The 18278-nt window shown below is 29.2% G+C and overlaps 1 protein-coding gene and 1 long non-coding RNA gene across 2 annotated transcripts in view; one reads left to right on the forward strand and one right to left on the reverse strand.

Annotated features, from left to right (window-relative positions):
* Window positions 1–1883, reverse strand: part of LOC110671531 (probable jasmonic acid carboxyl methyltransferase 2) — an 88327-nt gene extending 86444 nt beyond the window's left edge. The window contains exon 1 of the mRNA XM_058134594.1: window positions 1400–1883. Coding sequence (XP_057990577.1) covers window positions 1400–1883 — 484 coding nt within the window. The remainder of the gene's footprint in view (window positions 1–1399) is intronic.
* Window positions 1884–3052: 1169 nt separating this feature from the next.
* LOC110638832 (uncharacterized) lies at window positions 3053–6321 on the forward strand. The gene is made up of 6 exons (XR_009143372.1): window positions 3053–3371; window positions 3472–3603; window positions 3929–3979; window positions 4480–4644; window positions 5151–5215; window positions 6062–6321. It is a non-coding gene; the product is annotated as an uncharacterized LOC110638832 (long non-coding RNA).
* The last annotated feature ends 11957 nt before the right edge of the window (window positions 6322–18278 follow it).

The raw sequence follows: 18278 nt of genomic DNA on the forward strand, positions 1-18278 counted from the left end.
GAAACACTCTCCTCTCTCTCTCTCTACGTTTTGGCTGCCCAAAGGATGAAGATGGGAGTGCAGATTGGTCTTTCATTTTTTTCTCTTTTTAATTAGTTTTTATCCCTTTTAATTAGTTTGTCAAGTTGTGATTGGGTGGGGGCATGTTAATGACATCATGTGATGTCATAATTTCCACTTTTTTTCATTTTTCTTTTTTTTTTCTTTTCTACTCATTTTCAATTTAATTTTTAACAATATTTATTCACATTTTAGATCATAATAATTATTTACTTAACTGGACAAGTCGGTCAAAAATCGTCTCTGAAGGCGAAATGACCAAAATGCCCTCCGTTTGGCTTAATGGGCCAAAATTGTCTGTACCGATTGAAAAATTTTTCTAAGCCTTTTCTTGGCATTCTAATGCCATAGAAACCTCAATGACTCTTCTCTAAAGTCCCAAAAATTATTTTATGAATTTTCTCCCGGCTCTAGGGCTCCTAGTTGCGAGAACCGCAACTTCCCACTGGGTTACCCATCGTTAGGGCACTGGCTCATTTAACTTGGTTGTATTTTATTTCTAAAATTTTTCCTAAATTTTTCTTATTAATATTTGAGTTATTTATGACTCCTCACTCTATTTTAATTATTTTTTCAGACGTTCTAGCTGTTCGGACCGACACCGGTCACCGAAATAGTAGAATGTGTAGAATTATTACAATGAGGGTGTTACACGTTGACTCTCACTACTTTGCACCTGTGACACTTCGATATTCTAATTCTAGAGCTTTAAATCCCGGATTAGGATTTTCGAACTCATTTTCAGTAGTAGAATTCCATTCTGGCATAATTATACCAAAGCAGAAGCTATTCGTAACTATTCTTATCTTGGTGCACTATTGGCTAGTACGTAGCTCTACATAATAAATTCCAAGTCAGGACTGTAATCTATAGCTTACAATACAAATATCAAGAACATTGCATAGTTACTATGATACATCCCAATAGATCACACTTCCTTATATTTTATCCTTCTCGAGTCCACTGATATCTTAAACTAATTCTGATTATGGTATCCACTGACATCTATCAGCAGTAATACCTTTGCCCGCATCTAAGACAACTATATTACTATAACTTACTTCTAGGTCCTCTTGCCTTGCCTAATTAGGCTCACTAATTAACTTTATAATTTATTGCATTCTAGGAGATGTTTCTCACTAGCAAACTTTTCCAAAACTAATTCCAATCACGCTTATTATCGTAATTCTTATCCTAAAAGACTAATCACTAACACATCAAAATTTATTTTCATGCAAGGAAATAGCAGCATCACATATAATGCTAGCATTAGCATATAAATAAGTAGAGCCTGAATCAAATATTACATAATTATTCTTTTCAAAAATTGAGAACGTACCGACAACTATGTCTGAAGTCTCTGCTTCTTCTCCACGATGCATGGTGTACACTCTGTCTAGTGTACTCCTCTGCTCAGGTTGGTCCATTGTGCTAGGATTACCCAAAGTGTTGTCTCCACTTCTGCCTCTACCCCTACTGATTATCGATGACCCTCTAGAAACAGAACCTTGGACTGATTCCTCTGGTGTAGTACGTGGCATAGGTCGATGTGCTCTAGTACAATCTCTAACAAAATGCCCGATTCTATCATAGTTGTAACAGCCTCCAGTGGCCTTATAGCAAATACCCGCGTGCAATTTACCACAAATGCCACAGGTACGGATAGGAAAGAAATTCTTGGTTGTCTGTCGATTGAATCTTGGTGGCCTCTGTCCAGCTGGTTCGTCTCTATCATATCTATGAGTTTGGGGTCCCCCAAAATCTTTTCTCTTTCCCAAACTGCTGCCTGAACTTTGGCTAGCCGGCTTCACACCCTTCCCCATTTCATGCGACCTTTGTGGGGGTTGGGTATGTACTTGGGCTTGAGCGAACATGCTATTAGCAATTTGTTAAAAGAATATGGCCATCTACTGAGCCATTTGTGCAGTAATTTGCCACTACAAGAAAATATCAAAACAGAAACTGAATTTAGAAACGGATTTATGTCAGTTTGTAATTTGAAACGCTTTTGAAACGAAAATTGGGAAGAATGGGTTAAATATATCAGAAACTGATTAGAAACCAATTAGAAACCAAATTTTGAAACGGAAATATATCGGTTTCTAAATTTCGCGGCATAATTTGGGGGCAAATTTAGCATCGGTTTAGAAACCGATTATAAACCAATATCTGAAACCGAATAATTTTCCGTTTCTAATTAGTAACCGATTTGTTCGGTTTCAAAAGTTGAGGTAAGATAATTAAATTTAATGTTCATATTAGAAACCGATTTTTTCAGTCTCTAATCCCATGACTTATATCATTTTATATTACAAACTGATTCTGTCAGTTTCTAATCCCATGATTTAGAAACCGATTATCTCGGTTTCAAATCGGTTTCAAAATTCTATATAGCATAATTAGTTTTCATGTTCGTGTTAGAAACTGATTCTTCGGTTTCTAATTCCATAATTTAGAAACTAATTAGTTCGGTTACAAAACTTAAGAGATATAAATAAATTTAATGTTCATATTAGAAACCGATTATGTCGGTTTCTAATCCCATAATTTAGAAACCGATTGATTCTGTTTCAAAAGTCAATGTTTTCATGATCATATTAGAAACCGATTCTGTCGGTTTCTAATCTCATAATTTAAAAACCGATTGGTCGGTTTCAAAATTCAAGGTTGGCTCATTAGATTTCAAGTACATATCTCATGATTTAGAAACAGACTTATTCAGTTTCAAAATTAAAGGTAGGATGATTAGATTTCATGTTTATATTAGAAACCGAATCCGTCGGTTTCTAATCCCATGATTTAAAAACCGAAGGGTTCAGTTTCAAAATTCAAAGTAGACTAAATAGGTTTCTCCATATAAATATATAACTTAAAATTTATTAATTATTTTAATATTTATTTTTAATAATAATAAAAATAATTTATTAAAAATAATAATATTAAATAAAATTTATAATTTTCAATTTTCTATAAAAAAAAAATAACCTAGCGCCTTTTGTTTTTCGCTAAAGTTAAAATTCCCTCTCTTTTTTTTCTTTCCAATTATTCTTCCTCTTTCCCAATCTCGCCAATCCCTTGCTCCTCTCCCTCTTTCTTATGTCTGCCCATTACCACAGTTTGCCCCGCTTTGATTTCAATTGGGAATTTATAAGTCACCATTTAGACTACATCTTTGATTTTTACAGTTATTGTGATCGCCGTCTTTCTCTAAAAAGCCTAGCTACTCCTGCCTAATTTTATTTCCCTTGCTCTCTTTTACACAACCCTCTCAATTCTAAATCCTCCTTTCGACAACCCGCAATCAACCAGAGGTCCATTTTCTTTATCATGTTCAATAATCTGAACTCAATTGAACAACTTTCTTTATAATTTTATCTTTGTAGTCACTGATAGTGATCAATTGATTTACAGATTATTGGACTGCAAGCTGTTGGGAGAGACAAAAAGAGGGCGAGAGTTGTAGGGTTCGATGGCCAGTGGCTTCGATGCGGCGGAAGCAACTACCTTATCCTGTGTTCAATGCGGGAAGCCTGCGCATATTCAGTATGTAATTTGCTGTGTTCATCTATTTAATTTGGATTATTTGTTCTGAATTTATTTCAATAAACATAATTTTAACTTATGGCCATTTTGGTGCTTTGATATTGAAATCAAACTAGTATAACTCAACCATAATAGTAACTTTGCGGCAGTTGACATACATATTTTAATTTCGTGTGTTTCCTTAGTGAGATTGAGATTTTGTGCTTCAGTTCTAATTGACTCATACTTTTTCAATTGATTTGAAATTTCATTGAGTGAACTTGTATGCTTCCAATTCTCTTATCCTCAGATTTCCCATTCTTTTACAACATTTTATTATTTGCAGGTGCCCAAAGTGCATGGAATTAAAGCTTCCTCATGAAGGTGCCGCTTTTTGGTATGTAATTAATGCAGAAGCATCCAAAGTCTTATGCAATGGGTTTTTATTCAGTTTTCTAATTTTTCTTTTGCCATCTTTATTTAGGATTCTTGTCCGCTAAGTCTTGATAGATTACTATTAGTTTTCAGTCAATGGAGCTAGGATTTATCCTAACTAAATAGGGTTGCTGGTAAACAAATCAGTATATATTTTTTTCTTTTGTACCAACCACAATCAACCCTATGTCAGCCCTAATTGTTGAGATCTAGTTGCCTATGTCAGTAATTATTGTATAAGTAACAATAAGATTTCTGGTGTGATCCAGCTCACTTTCACAAGCAGTAAATCACTTGAGATAGTAGATTTCAACTCCAACAATCTCTCCAATTTATTTCTACTTTCTATTCTTTTTACTTTGAGTTAAAAAAAAAAAAAGAATGAAGTAATTGATTGCTGTAAAATCAACTGGTTTCTAATATGCCTGAAAATTGACTAATTTGTCATGCAATGCTTTGTAGAGCATATATTTCAGCTTCTAGGAGACTGTCATCTTATGTTCCCAAGGAGTTGGAGGAGTATATTGCTACTGCATATTCAAGCATTCACATGAAGAAGCTAAGTTAAATGCCCCACATTCCTACGCAACCACTACAACTCTTCTTAGCATCCTTCGTATATCAACTGTAAGTCTCAATTTTCTTTTATTTCTTATCATAATAGGCTCTGGTCTAAAACTATGAATTCATTTAAGGCAACTAGTACCGTCCAAGTAAGGCAAAGGGTAGGACTGCCATCTTGAATGATTATAGACCTACATTCTAGTTGCTCTGAATCCACACATGTTCTGGTTAAAGAAATGCAATAAAAAAATAGGCTCATATGTTGGTTATATGTAGCCAAATGGATTGGACATAAGATGCTAGCTCCCATTCAAAGATGAAAACTATATAAATTCATAATGATTTTTTGAGTTTGAGTTTAGTGAGACTATGATTGAAACTAATCTCCTTTGGTCAGTTTGGAAAGTTTTAAGCTAATGTATGAGGCTGTTACTGATGGTAGTATAAACACTTGATTGGCTTTGGCACAAGAGCCATATGTTTATTTTTCTTTTCCCATCCTTAAAGTCATTTGATCTTTTCTCATGGTAAGGGCACAATCACTCTTGATTCCTCTTTATTTGGCACAGTTGTGTAGAGAAAGAATAGCTGAAAGAATCAGGTATTGCAAGAGTTGGTTCCTAGTGCAAACAAGGTGTGTCCTTTTTTGTTTGATGTCTTGTTTATGAATTTAAATGAAGCATGGCTCTTTATAAGTGGGTTGTAAGAAGAATAGGAAACTTGAATCCTTTATAGTAGCAGCAGGCTTTATTCTGATTGATTTAAAATTTGGCATGAAAACTAAATTAATTAAAAATTTTTAATTAATATTTTGATTTGAAAGAATTTATAACTTATAAATTAACTAAAAGTTAATTCATAATTCTTTTTATATGATGACTCAATAAGTAATTTAAATCAATTTATAATTTAAATTCTTTCAAAAATTAATAAAATTTAAAACAAATTGAATTCAAATCTAATTTCTTGAACTACTATTGTCAATTTTTTTGTGAACTACTACAGTTAGTTTCTTCATATTTTTGGATATATATATTGATTTGATCGTCCTTGAATTGGGGGGATTGTTTATTCTGAGATGCTAAAGCTGCAATTGAATGAGTTGATGGTGTTTCTTTTATTTACATTGGTTCATTAGTTGAATATATATATATATATATAATATGAGTTGTTAGTTAAATATGTATGTATAATCTGAGTTTTGGAAACTAGCTGGTTTATGGTCATGATTGGAAATGTCTTCAACACTAGCACTATAATCTTCAGATATATGCTTATCAGTGAGTTTAGTTTCCAATTAACACATTAATGCTTGAAGTCCTTTATATTGAACTAATATTTGCTACCACTGATACTTATAAATTTTCAGATTTAAGTCCTTTATATTGAACTAATGGCAAGAAAATTGTCCTGCTTTCTATTTACTTAAGAGTAATTTTGAATTCACTTTTACTCATTGAGGTGCTTTTCCTTGATGCAGATTATGGCTTTATCCTTGATTTGACTATGGGGCATAATTAATGTTTGAAGAGATATGGTTATGGGACCAGAATATTCATGAATAAACATGGAGTGGAATGGTCCAGATCTTACTAGCATGGGTATTTACCGAAAAAATATGGCCAGACATGACTTGGTTCACTTTTGTGATATTGTAATCTATATTTGTTGTGATATAATTATCGCCCAATACTGAAGTTTGTTGGTTGGAGTCTATATTGGATTTCTTAGTGTTTCAATTGCATTGTAAGTGTATACTTTTCTTTGCATATATTAAATTTATGAAGTTCATAATTTAATAAAGATATCCTTTTCTCCAATGTTTTATTTATTTTATCTATGATAGAATTTTTAATTTTCTTTTAGTATTGAGATTTGATAATATATTATATGTTTTAATATAAAAAATAATGTATTAAATAAATAAAAATAAAAATTTTTACAGTAATTTAAAACGGCTTAGAAGCTGAATTTCATTTTTAATTTGAAACAGAAAAGTATTTGGTTTCAAAATAAAGTGATTTTATTTAATTTTATTATGCTTAGAAACGGATTTGAAATAAAAATTTCGTTTTTATTTAGAAACCGAATATATTTTGGTTTTAAAAAGTGTTTTATTTTTGTTCCGATTAGAAACTGATTTGAAACGGAAATCCGTTTCAGATTATTAGAAACCGATATATTTTGGTTACTAACTTGATACAGATTTAGAAACCGAAGTTATTCGGTATCTAATTTTAGAATGAAAATATCCGTTTCAAATTGGTTTCAGAATTAGAAACGGACGTCATATTCCGTTTTTAATTTATTTAGAAACCTACGAATTGTAAACCGACTATTTCGGTTTCAAATCGATTTCTAATTGAAATTAAAAACCGATTTTCAATGTTTTGAAACCGAATTTTCGGTTGCTAATTTTCTTTTTTCTTGTAGTGTGCATAGGTGGGGTTGGTGCAATTGGGCCTCCAACGCTCTAAGGAGTTGGGGACTCACCTTGTACTTCAGCTGTCCTTGACTGTTCTACTATCTTATCTTCCTCTTCCATATCTATTCATAAGATTTTTCTATTTCCTGTATAACCAACACAAGGAGATTTCTCTCCGTTAATTCATATTCATGATGTAAATGTACTACAAGTATCAAACACCTGAGCAGTTGTACTTATCGAAAAATATTTCAAATTCACAATTCTGAATATACATTAAAACTAGCTTTGATACCACTAAAACATGTCACACTCTACCCCTCCATAAGATGTAACATAATTCCGTAGTATACCTAATAAATTACCATACTTCTCTTACAGATAATCTATTAAATATACTACAAGAGATTTTGGCAAAATAATTCCATTTAACAATCTAGCGTGGTGAAAAAAATTTAAACTAAATGTTTTCAAATCTAATATCTGTCATAAAACTTTTTAGGAATAATTAAGCATTTTTAAAATTTTGCGATGATGCCATAAACTTAATTTAAAATTAATTTAACACTTAAAAATTTTATAAAAATTTTGGCAGAGTGCCGACTAAAAATTTTAAAATACAGTTCTTCAAATCACCTGAAAAAGGCAATTTACAAAAATGTTCCCAGTTCAATCTCAACATTTCACAAATCATTTCTCATTTCACTTCAAGCAATCAACTCGTCATCAAGAAAATGATTCATTATCCACAAGACTCAGAAAGAAATTTAAATATTACATCCATTGGAGTGATAAAATTAATTTTACAAAAATATGTAAGTAAATAAAATCTGAGGCTAATATTACAATAATTTGCATTTGATTACATTCCAAAAATAATATTACAAATATTTTTGTACAACTGCTCGAACGTTCTTACATACAAATAGTTACATGATTACATCAAAATCTAAAGTATATGAGTATACCTACAATGCACTCAAAAATATTCCCAATACATCTTCAAGTCACATCTTCAAGTGATCTCACTTAGCTGCTCTATCCTTTCTTTCACCTACAACAGCATATAAAGCTATTGCTGAGCGGTGAACTCAGTGGTGCACAACAAATAAATTAAAATTTAATACAAAATATACTTTGACAAATCATAGCAAAAAGGCTCAAAATATTTAATTTCTTCAAAATTCATAAAATCAAAATCGATAATTCCAATCACACAAATTATTTGATGAATAGCATTTGATCGAGTAATAATAATTTATCCAATTCATAATAAAGAAATTGAAATATTTATATTTTTCTTGAATCATGAAACAATATATAATTCTCCAACCATTAACAAATATTTGTTTCAATCACATTTATCAAAGTATGCATGATTTAAGGATGTTGAAAACATTCACACAGTTTACAGCATGACGCTAAAACAATGTTGGGTTGTACACCACGACAAAGCCAATTCTCTCAATAACTAAAGGCTAAAGGGGCATACATGGGCCAGCTAGCAAATAGGAGTACTCATTCAATTCTTTCTCAACTTGCACACACCTCAACACTTTAGCCAGAGAGGGCATAACATATTCATCCCATTAGACAAGCTAATGAGAAACTCAATCACATTGTCATGCCGACTGTGGTTTCAAATCATATTCAAAATAATTTCTATTCACAAAAAGTATTTACAAATCACTAAACATATTTAATCATTGTAAATTCATGCACAAGGTTGGCAACACATCAAATTCACAATTTATAATTCTTAAAACCATGCAATAAATTCTTAAATGCATAGAAAAAAACATAATTAAATCATACAAAGTCATTCAATGAATTAAAGTTCTCATACACAAGAGAAAGTAGAATTATCAAGTTCATTCAAAGCCCATTATAAATTTAAAACATAGAAATAGGCTAGTTGTGCACAAACCTCTTTTGCTTCCCTTGATTTAGTCCAATTTTCTTTCTTCCTTCGAAGACTCATTTCCAGCTGAAACACATAATTTTAAAGTGTTTTAGTATCCATTAAAACCATTTCTACTAATTAATTCCAATAATTTCATTTTTGCATACTAAATTTACCTATTAGGTCTTATAAGTTGAATTTTTGTATTTAGGGTTCTTGAGTTACTATTCATTTAACTAATTGGGCAAAATGTAAGCTTTTTCGTACTTACTAGGCATACCATTTCCAACCATATGGTCATACCGCATTTTGGCATTAATTGCCAATTGAAATTCAAGGCATCCTAAGAGAATTTCTAAATTTTTAGTTTTGGTCACCTATGTTTACTATTCTATTAGACCTATCTACAATGGAAAGTTAGCCAACTTTTCTTCATCAAAGTTGTTCTTTAATGTCTTAGCTTTAATTTCATTTTTGAATCATTCCATTCGGAATTTTTTAGCTAAAGTTATGCCATTTTTACTAAGGCTGGCTGGATTGGTCATTTCCAGATTTTCTAGGCAAATTTTGGTTCTGGCAGATTTAGTGACCTAAATTTAGTTGGCAATTTGAATAGGTTATGGTCAGAATTTGGGTTTGTATTCTTCATAAACATTATTCTACTATGTCTAAACTTTCCAATAGTTCAAAAATCAGGTCATTTGGACCTCTCTATACAAAGTTATGACCATTTGAATATGTACTGTTCATTTGGTCAATTATGCCCAGCAACAGGGTACTAATTCCGGATTCAACTAAATTTTAGACCAACTTGTGGTCACTTTTTGGGCAAGGTTCCTTCATAAAAAAATGTAGCATTATAGCCCTAATTTCATCTCCAATTGGCCTCACACCAATTGGAGTCATACAATTCAACTTATAACCTCTTAAATGGACAGAGGTCAGGCTATCTAGAATCCAGCAACACCACACCATAAACCATTCTCAATTCCATTCATCAATTGGCATTCATAAGCACTCCAATTGCCCAAAATTAAGCATCAAACATCAATTTGGTTAATTATTCTCAAAACCCTAATTTTACACCAAAACCCTAATTTTCCATAAACCTAATTCCTCCCAAATTCCTACTTTATGCCAATTCAGCTCACAATCATGTATAACAACTCATTAAACATCACAAAGCATAGTTAATTTAAATCAAACTCCTCAAATTCCTCACCCTTACAAGCTATCCAAAATTCATGGCTTGGGTCTATGCATTATTTTTTTTTCAATTTTAAGCAACTTTCTAGTTGTTCAACTCCATTTCAATGAGTACAACTTAATTTAAACTAAGAGAGAGACTTACCTTATATGAAGCCTTTGAATCTTAAATTTTCGCTCCCAATTTCTTCAATTTCTCCCTTCAATCCTTCCTACTAAGGTCTAATTAGGGGTTTGTAGTGAAAAAACTATAAAAATTATGGGTTAATTTTGGGGTTTCATAAGTTTAAGGTGTTCATCAATTGTGGAAGAGAGAAAGTGGAGAGAGAGGTGAGAGGAATTTGGCCATTCTTGAAAAAAAAAAAAGAAGACAATTTGTCTTCTTTTAATTTGGTCTTATTATGTATAATTATCTACAAAATTTAATTAATTAAAATTATAATTAATTTTGATGTCACTCTAATGTCATCATGATGTCATAATCACTTAAATTTTGAATTTTCTTTTCTCTTTTTTCTTTCTTCCATACACCTCTCTCCACTTATAATCTATTTTTCATAAATTTAATTTCCTAAATTTTAATGGACATTTAGGCAAAGAGTCACCTCTGAGGGTGAATTGACCATATTGCCTCTTATCAGTCTGATCCGTTTTTCCAATAGTACTAGGTTACTTCCTGAACTCTGATTCAATTATTTGAGCTAGTTCTCTATTCTTTTCCATGATTTGCACAATACCATTAGCTTCACAATTTTCCTTAGGCCTGAGGTGCCATAGGGTCCCACACCAAATCAGGATAATGACTGAGCTCGCACTCACTTCCCGATTTGGTCACCCATCACCAGGACTTTGGCTCATTTAACTGATTATGCTTTGTTTTTCTTTATTTCCTTTTTACCTTCATGTAATTGCTATTTATTTTTATTTATGGCTTTTCTAGGTGATTTAATTATGGTTCTGAATATCCTAACTGTTCGGATAGACATCAATCGCTGGAACAGTAGACTGCATGGAACTGTTCAATGTGAGGGTGTTACACTTCCAATACGTTCAACTTCTATCTTGTTCCCATTGACTAGCTTCACTTTTTCTCTTTTCTTTTCTTCAATCACATCAAATCACTCCTTTTTTGAGCAAATATGGAATGGGCAAGTAGAATCCATTAACCACTCATCTTGAAATGGATCTTTTGCCTTTTTCTTATCATCATCCACATTCAAACATTCCCCATCAATACCATCATCCATTGCACTTGCAGCAGTTCCTTCTTTTTCTTTTCTGTGACTCTTCTTGAATTATTTGAACTCTACAAGATCTTCCTTCATCTTCATACAATGGTATTGAATGTGACCCTTCTTGTGACAGTAGTGGCATTATCTATCTTCATGGTCTACTTGTGGTCTTGAGCTTGATCTACTATTCCTTCTCTAATTGTTTCCACATGGATTGCTTCTACTACAACTAGAACCAGCAACAAAAGCTCCACCTTCATTACTACTACCTGTCTTCTTAAACTTCTCATCATCCAAGATAACTGCAGTAACCTCCTCCAACTTCAAAGTCTCTTTTTCAACTGTTAAAGCTGTCACCAAGCTTTTATAAGAGTGTGGGAGAGAGGTTAAAAGCAAGAGGGCTTTATCTTCTTCATCAACCTTCACACCAACACTGGCCAATTGGGTAATTATTTATTAAAAATATTAAGATAATCTCTCACATCAGTACCTTCATTTATTCTGAGTTGGTATAACTTTTTCTTCAAGTAGAACCGATTTGTGAGTGACTTTGACATGTACAGGCTCTCCAATTTTCTACCACAAAACAACTGGTGAAGTCTCTTCCAAGACATTATACTTCACATCTGAGGCCAACGTCAATCTAATTGTACTCACAACCTTTTGTTGAAGCTCCTCCCAATCATCATCTTTCATGGTCACTTGTTGCTTCTCGTTCAATGCTTTGATTAATCCTTGTTGCAGAATGACATCTTTCACGGTGCTTTGCCACAAATTGAAATTATTTTTCCCATCAAATGGCTTCACCTCAGATTTTGTGCTTGCCATCTTTGACATCTCAAACCACAGCTCTCATACCACTTATTGTGAAAAATCACACCCACACAAAATAAAGAACACAAAATTTAATGTGTTTCGGCGTAGGCCTACTCCACCAAACAAATTCATTATCAAGTAAAAATAATTACAATCACTAATTATTTTTCTCACTCTCAAAATTACTAAAACAAAACTCACGGAATTCAACACAGCTATCCACTTTATGGGCTCTCTTCAAATACATTTCCTATAATGGCCAATCAACTATTCATATATATAGGTCACTAAAATCTAGTCATTTTAGGACTCTAATTACTAAACTTCATAATTTAAATTGTACTAAACTTTTTAAACTAATTATACTTCCTAAATTAATTATACTTTCTAATTCCAATAGGACTTGGACTCTAATTGTTATTTAATTCATGAATATATTTTTTTTTTATCTTTTATGAGAAAGTATTTCAAATTATTATTGATTAATTTTACTGAGTAAACATGATATCTAAAAAAATTACAGTGATTATGGCAGAATCCTATTGAAAAAAATGCTTAGGACATCAAATAATTCATGAGTGATGCGGAAGAGATTCTATATAGTATTTTAAGAGTTTTGCTTTATTTTATAAGGTTAAGCCATAATTTTTTGATATCAATATTATTAATTATAAATAGTTAATAGTTAATTTATATGGTCAAAATAGTTAATTCAACTACCAATTTGTCTATAAATCATAGAAAAATTGAGATGTAAAAAATTATTCAACTTACATGTATAAATAATTAAATAATTTACATAGCACAAAATTAAAAAGAAGCGAAATAAAAAATAAACATGACACAAATTTATTTATATTATGTTTAACTTGTATACTAAATATATGAATTTATTTAGTTTATAAAATTGTTTTTTTTTTTGAAATTTCTATGTCAAGCACAAAAATTAATATTGTCAAATTAATACTTGATGGATATCTTTTTACTGGATAAATTGTTTTCTGCACTACACTATTAAAAAAAGGTAAATTAAGAGTTTTTTTTTATTTCAATCTTAAAATTTTTAAATAGTATACTTTTTCTTTTTTATTAAATTTCTTCTTCAATTTGGGAGAAAAAAAAAATCATCAACAAATAAGTGCTTGTATACTAAATATATGAATTTATTTATTTTATAAAATTGATTTTTTTTTTGAAATTTGTATGTCAAGCACAAAAATTAATATTGTCAAATTAATACTTGATGGATATCTTTTTACTGGATAAATTGTTTTCTGCACTACACTATTAAAAAAAAAAAGGTAAATTAAGAGTTTTTTTTATTTCAATCTTAAAATTTTTAAATAGTATACTTTTTCTTTTTTATTAATTTCTTCTTCAATTTGGAAGAAAAAAAAATTCATCAACAAATAAGTAAAAATAGTATTTTTTTTTAATTTAAAATTTCAGTTAAAATTCATTGGAGAAAAATTTTATTGAAATATTTTATTTTATTATTTTATTATTTCGAGAATTATGAGGTCTCAAATTTGAATTATAATTAGAGTCAAATAAAATAATTAAAAATTAAAAATGAATAGAAATGGGATAATAATTAAAAATTATTGAATAAAATAATTTTCTTGAAGTATTTTGATTTTATTAGAGGAAAAAAAAATTTCATTAAAAGTACTGATGCTAGTTTTTTCAATTTAAATGATATATTTTATATAATTTTTTTGACATTTAAAGTTAAAAATATTGAAGATGTTATTTTTAGAATTTAAATGTAAAAAATTCTTTTATTATTAATCATTATTTTTAATATATTTTTCTTTTAAATTATTTTTCTTATTTTAAATGCATGCAAATGGTGAATTTTATCAAATGTTTAATATTATTTGTACGGAGAAATTTGGAATACATTTTGTCCTTTTTTTTTACGAAGTTTTTTTAAAAAAATATTTTTCATATTTTTTATATTTGAGAAATTTAAAAAATATTTTATTAATTAAAAAAATAAAACAAAATTTTTAAGAAAAATTGCTATCATTTTATGAATTATAATAATTTTATTAAAATATGAAAATAATTATAATGATATAAATTCATGTCATTAATTTAATATTATAATCAAATAATAAAAAATATTTTCTTAAAATACAATATATATATATATATATATATATATATATATATATATATATATATATATATATATATATATATATATATACACACACTCAGATCACATCCTTCCAATATAGAAATGAATTCCAATAGAGAAATGAATAAGTAATCTGTCCAAGAGATATATTCAATCTCTTCGACAGATTACTTACTCATTTCCATTGGACAGGTGAGATCTAAGATTTAGTTGCTTATGATTTTGTTCTTAGGTTTTCAATCAATTCAATATTAATTTCAATGAATTTTTAATAATTTTAAGTGTATTAGAAAGAAAAGGAAATACATTCTTCCTGCACATGTTTTACATTCTTTTTAATTTTATATTTGATTTAAAATTATCACTGTTAATTGGCAATAACTTTTACCTTTTGATTTTCTTTATTGGCTTTTAATAAATTCAAATTTGTTATTGATATATCAATTTTTATTCTTTTATTTTTCCTATTTAAAGGAGGTTTTTTTTTCTTTCTTTGAGTTTGTTTTTTTATTTAGTTGTCTTTTCTTTTTAAGATATTAGTTTCATATGTTTTATGAGAAAATATCTATATTGATTTGAAATTTTTATGATTAATTTTGTTAAATAGATGTGACCTCTCAAAAAATTAAAAGAGATTAAGATAATTCATGAATATGTTAGATATAGTTAATAACTAATAAATATAAAAATAGTTAAACTAATTTATTTAGAAATGAGTATTTTGATTTAACTGTTGAATACAACTGATAACTGATAAATATCTAAATAACTAGACCAACCCATTTAGTAAATCTATTAGAATTGTAATTGGTAACTGGTAGACTATCTATGAGCTATAATTTATAGCGATTTTGAAATAGAAGCTCTTTCTTATCAACTTTTATTTTTTTATTTAGATTATATTACTTTTTTAAAATTTTTTAATTATAAAATTTTTATGTTTATAAATTAATTTTTTTATATTAATAAATTATTTATATTTATAAGAAATAATAGAAAAAAAATAAAATATCAAAAATAATAATTAAACTAGTTATAATGTTCATTTTTATATGATAAAAATGAAAATAAATAAAAAATAATTATATTTTTAATTCTTATATATGTTGCATAATAAAATAAATAATATAAAATTCTATTATTAGTTATCAGTTATTAACAATTAATTATATATAACAGTTAAACCAAATAAACCTTGAACCTAATAGTTTATATTAGCTTTATTTTTTAAGTTTTTCTCATTGGTTTATAATTATTGATTTGATTTATTTTTATTTAAAATATATTAATTACAAAATTTTGTGTTTTCAAATCAATTTTTTTTACAACAATAAATTATTCAAAATTATAAGAAATGATAAATAAATAAATATAAATTATTATATGTGATAATTCAACTAATTATAATTTCATTCTGTTAAGTTAAAAATAATTTCAATATCACAGAATAAAAATTCACTGATTGTATAAATATTTTATTTGAAATAAAACAATATGATTTTGAATAAAATATTTAATTTAAAAAGATATTTGTAAACTAAATTTTAATTATCCCATTCACATTAAATTTGACACATAGTTAATTCAACAACCAATTTAGAAGACTTTAAATCATGGGAAAAAATTGAGATGTGCGAAAATTTATTCAACTGAAATGTATAAATTATATAGTTTTTTTTACATGATCATATAAATTTAAATTATTAATATTTTTCAAAATAGCATTTAAATTTTGTACTCTAAACATATACATTATGCATGTTAACTTTTAAATTAATCTAATCAGGATTTTTCATTTAAATAAAAATTAAAAAAAAGTGAAGGATTTTTCATTTAAATAAAAATTAAAAAAAGTGAATTGAGAGTTTAACAATGTACTCATTCTCAAGCTTATTGGCTGAACCTTATCTTTTCAATAAATAAATAAATGTCATGGCTAACTTAACTGGTTGGAAATGGCATTGCCATAAGACGAAACATTTTTAAAAATAAACAAAATCTATACGACGGATCACAGAGATAAGGTCCGCATTCTTTGGTTGAAGTTGAAATACCCATATGAACTAACACATTTTAATTAATTAGAAATTAAAATAAATAAAAATAATTGACATAATACTTTTTATATAGTTTATTTTATTTTTAATTTTTCCTTGCCATTTAAATTGTTTCCCGAACTTATTTCTGACATCCAATTGAGTTGAATTTTATAATTAAATTAGGATAAATTTTTTAAGTTTAATTCAATTAAATCTTGATAATCTATGAAAATTTTACATTTTTTAAAAAATTCATACTCATTAATAATATATGTTTCTTAATATTGACTGTCTCAGTTTTGGAACACGTTTCATAGTCTTGATCAATCATACTAAACATGAGTTTTCTAACTCTACCGGCAAAAGAATACTCTAAATGTTTTTGCTTGTTCACAAACAATTTTATCAAGACATGGTGTATATTCATTAAGTTCAATTACTATTTTTGCTTGTTCACAAATAATTTTATCAAGACATGGTATGTATTCATTAAGTCCAATTACTATCACACATATAAACTTTATGCATTTTCTAATTAATTAGGATTGCATCACTTACTTATCGCATAATTCATGCACTATAAATAGGCATTGTGTAAAGTATGAAATTTATCTTGCTTTCCCTACGAATTTCTTTCACTAGGCTTCTTCTTTTTTACTTAACCACCAGAGTCCACCCCTAGAGAAGTATAGCGTTCCCTTCCTAGGTCATTCTTATTATTATAGGTGACTCTCAATCTAGCTATATCAAGAATCGAAAAAGGTTAGTCATCAATTGATGTAGTGAGCATAAACCAGTTTTCTACAATCCACGTACAACTACAACACTCAAACACCCTCACATACTTTGGGAAATTCCCATAATAAAGATGGGTTTCCTACTAAGGAAGTGGGAGCAATAGTTGCAACCTCAAGGAATGGTGTCAACAATGGATGCAATCTCAGTCCTAACCACAATAGTCACAATTCATAGGTATAGGACACATTCACAGGTTAACCACAATTTTGTTGTAGGCGTTTAGAAACAAAAGTTGATGTTCCAGAATAATAACATATTCATTTTATAGTCTAAACATATGGTATTGATACACTTGTATCATATAGGTATTTTAAGGCACTATTGCATTGTATTTCATAGCATTTAGGTAGTTAATTACATACATATTCCTTAGTTTCATTAGTTTTTGTTAATTTTGTTAATTGTTATTTAATTTCATATTTTTTGTATCTTTTCAGGTGTTTTAAAGAAGATCCAAGGCATAGAAGTCGATTGGACATGTTTGGGAAACAAGAAAAGCAAGAAGGACTGTTGCATAACATTACATGGGTTGTGTAAGTGTGGAGCTTAACCCGTGTAACTCCTTGGTCAAGAGAAATTGAAGAAGGCATGGAGAAGCCATAGTACACGGGTTATGTAACAAACCTCGTGTAACTCACCTGACCCATGTAACCTTCTAGAAGTTAAGACCTAAAGAACCGTGGAGAGATGATAGTACATGGGCCATTTTAATAGCCTCGTGTAACCTTCCTACCCCCGTGTAACTTGCTGTCTTCCTCATGAATGAAACCTGAAGTAGTCTAGAAAATTACACGACCCAGAGCCATGTAGTGCTACACAGGGCGTGTACTTTGTAATAGATAGACTTCTATTTCGACTTGAATTCCCTTCCACTCATTCTGAACAAATTTCTAATGCTTTTAGGACTCTCAAACATGACTATGAGGCATCTAATATAAATACTAGAAGACCGAAACATGCAGGAGAGCTTTTAGTTCAAGGTAGTCAGAGTTCACCTTTACTTCAAACCTTAGTTTTCTAAGCAACTTAGAGAGAATCTACATCAACATCAAGGAGGACTCTCAACTGAAGCTCCAAATGGTCATGGCTGTAGATCTTTATTTTGGGTTCTTTTGTTATATTTCTTTAAATT

The sequence above is a fragment of the Hevea brasiliensis genome, chromosome 14 (genome assembly GCF_030052815.1).
Source record: "Hevea brasiliensis isolate MT/VB/25A 57/8 chromosome 14, ASM3005281v1, whole genome shotgun sequence".
Lineage (NCBI taxonomy): Eukaryota > Viridiplantae > Streptophyta > Magnoliopsida > Malpighiales > Euphorbiaceae > Hevea > Hevea brasiliensis.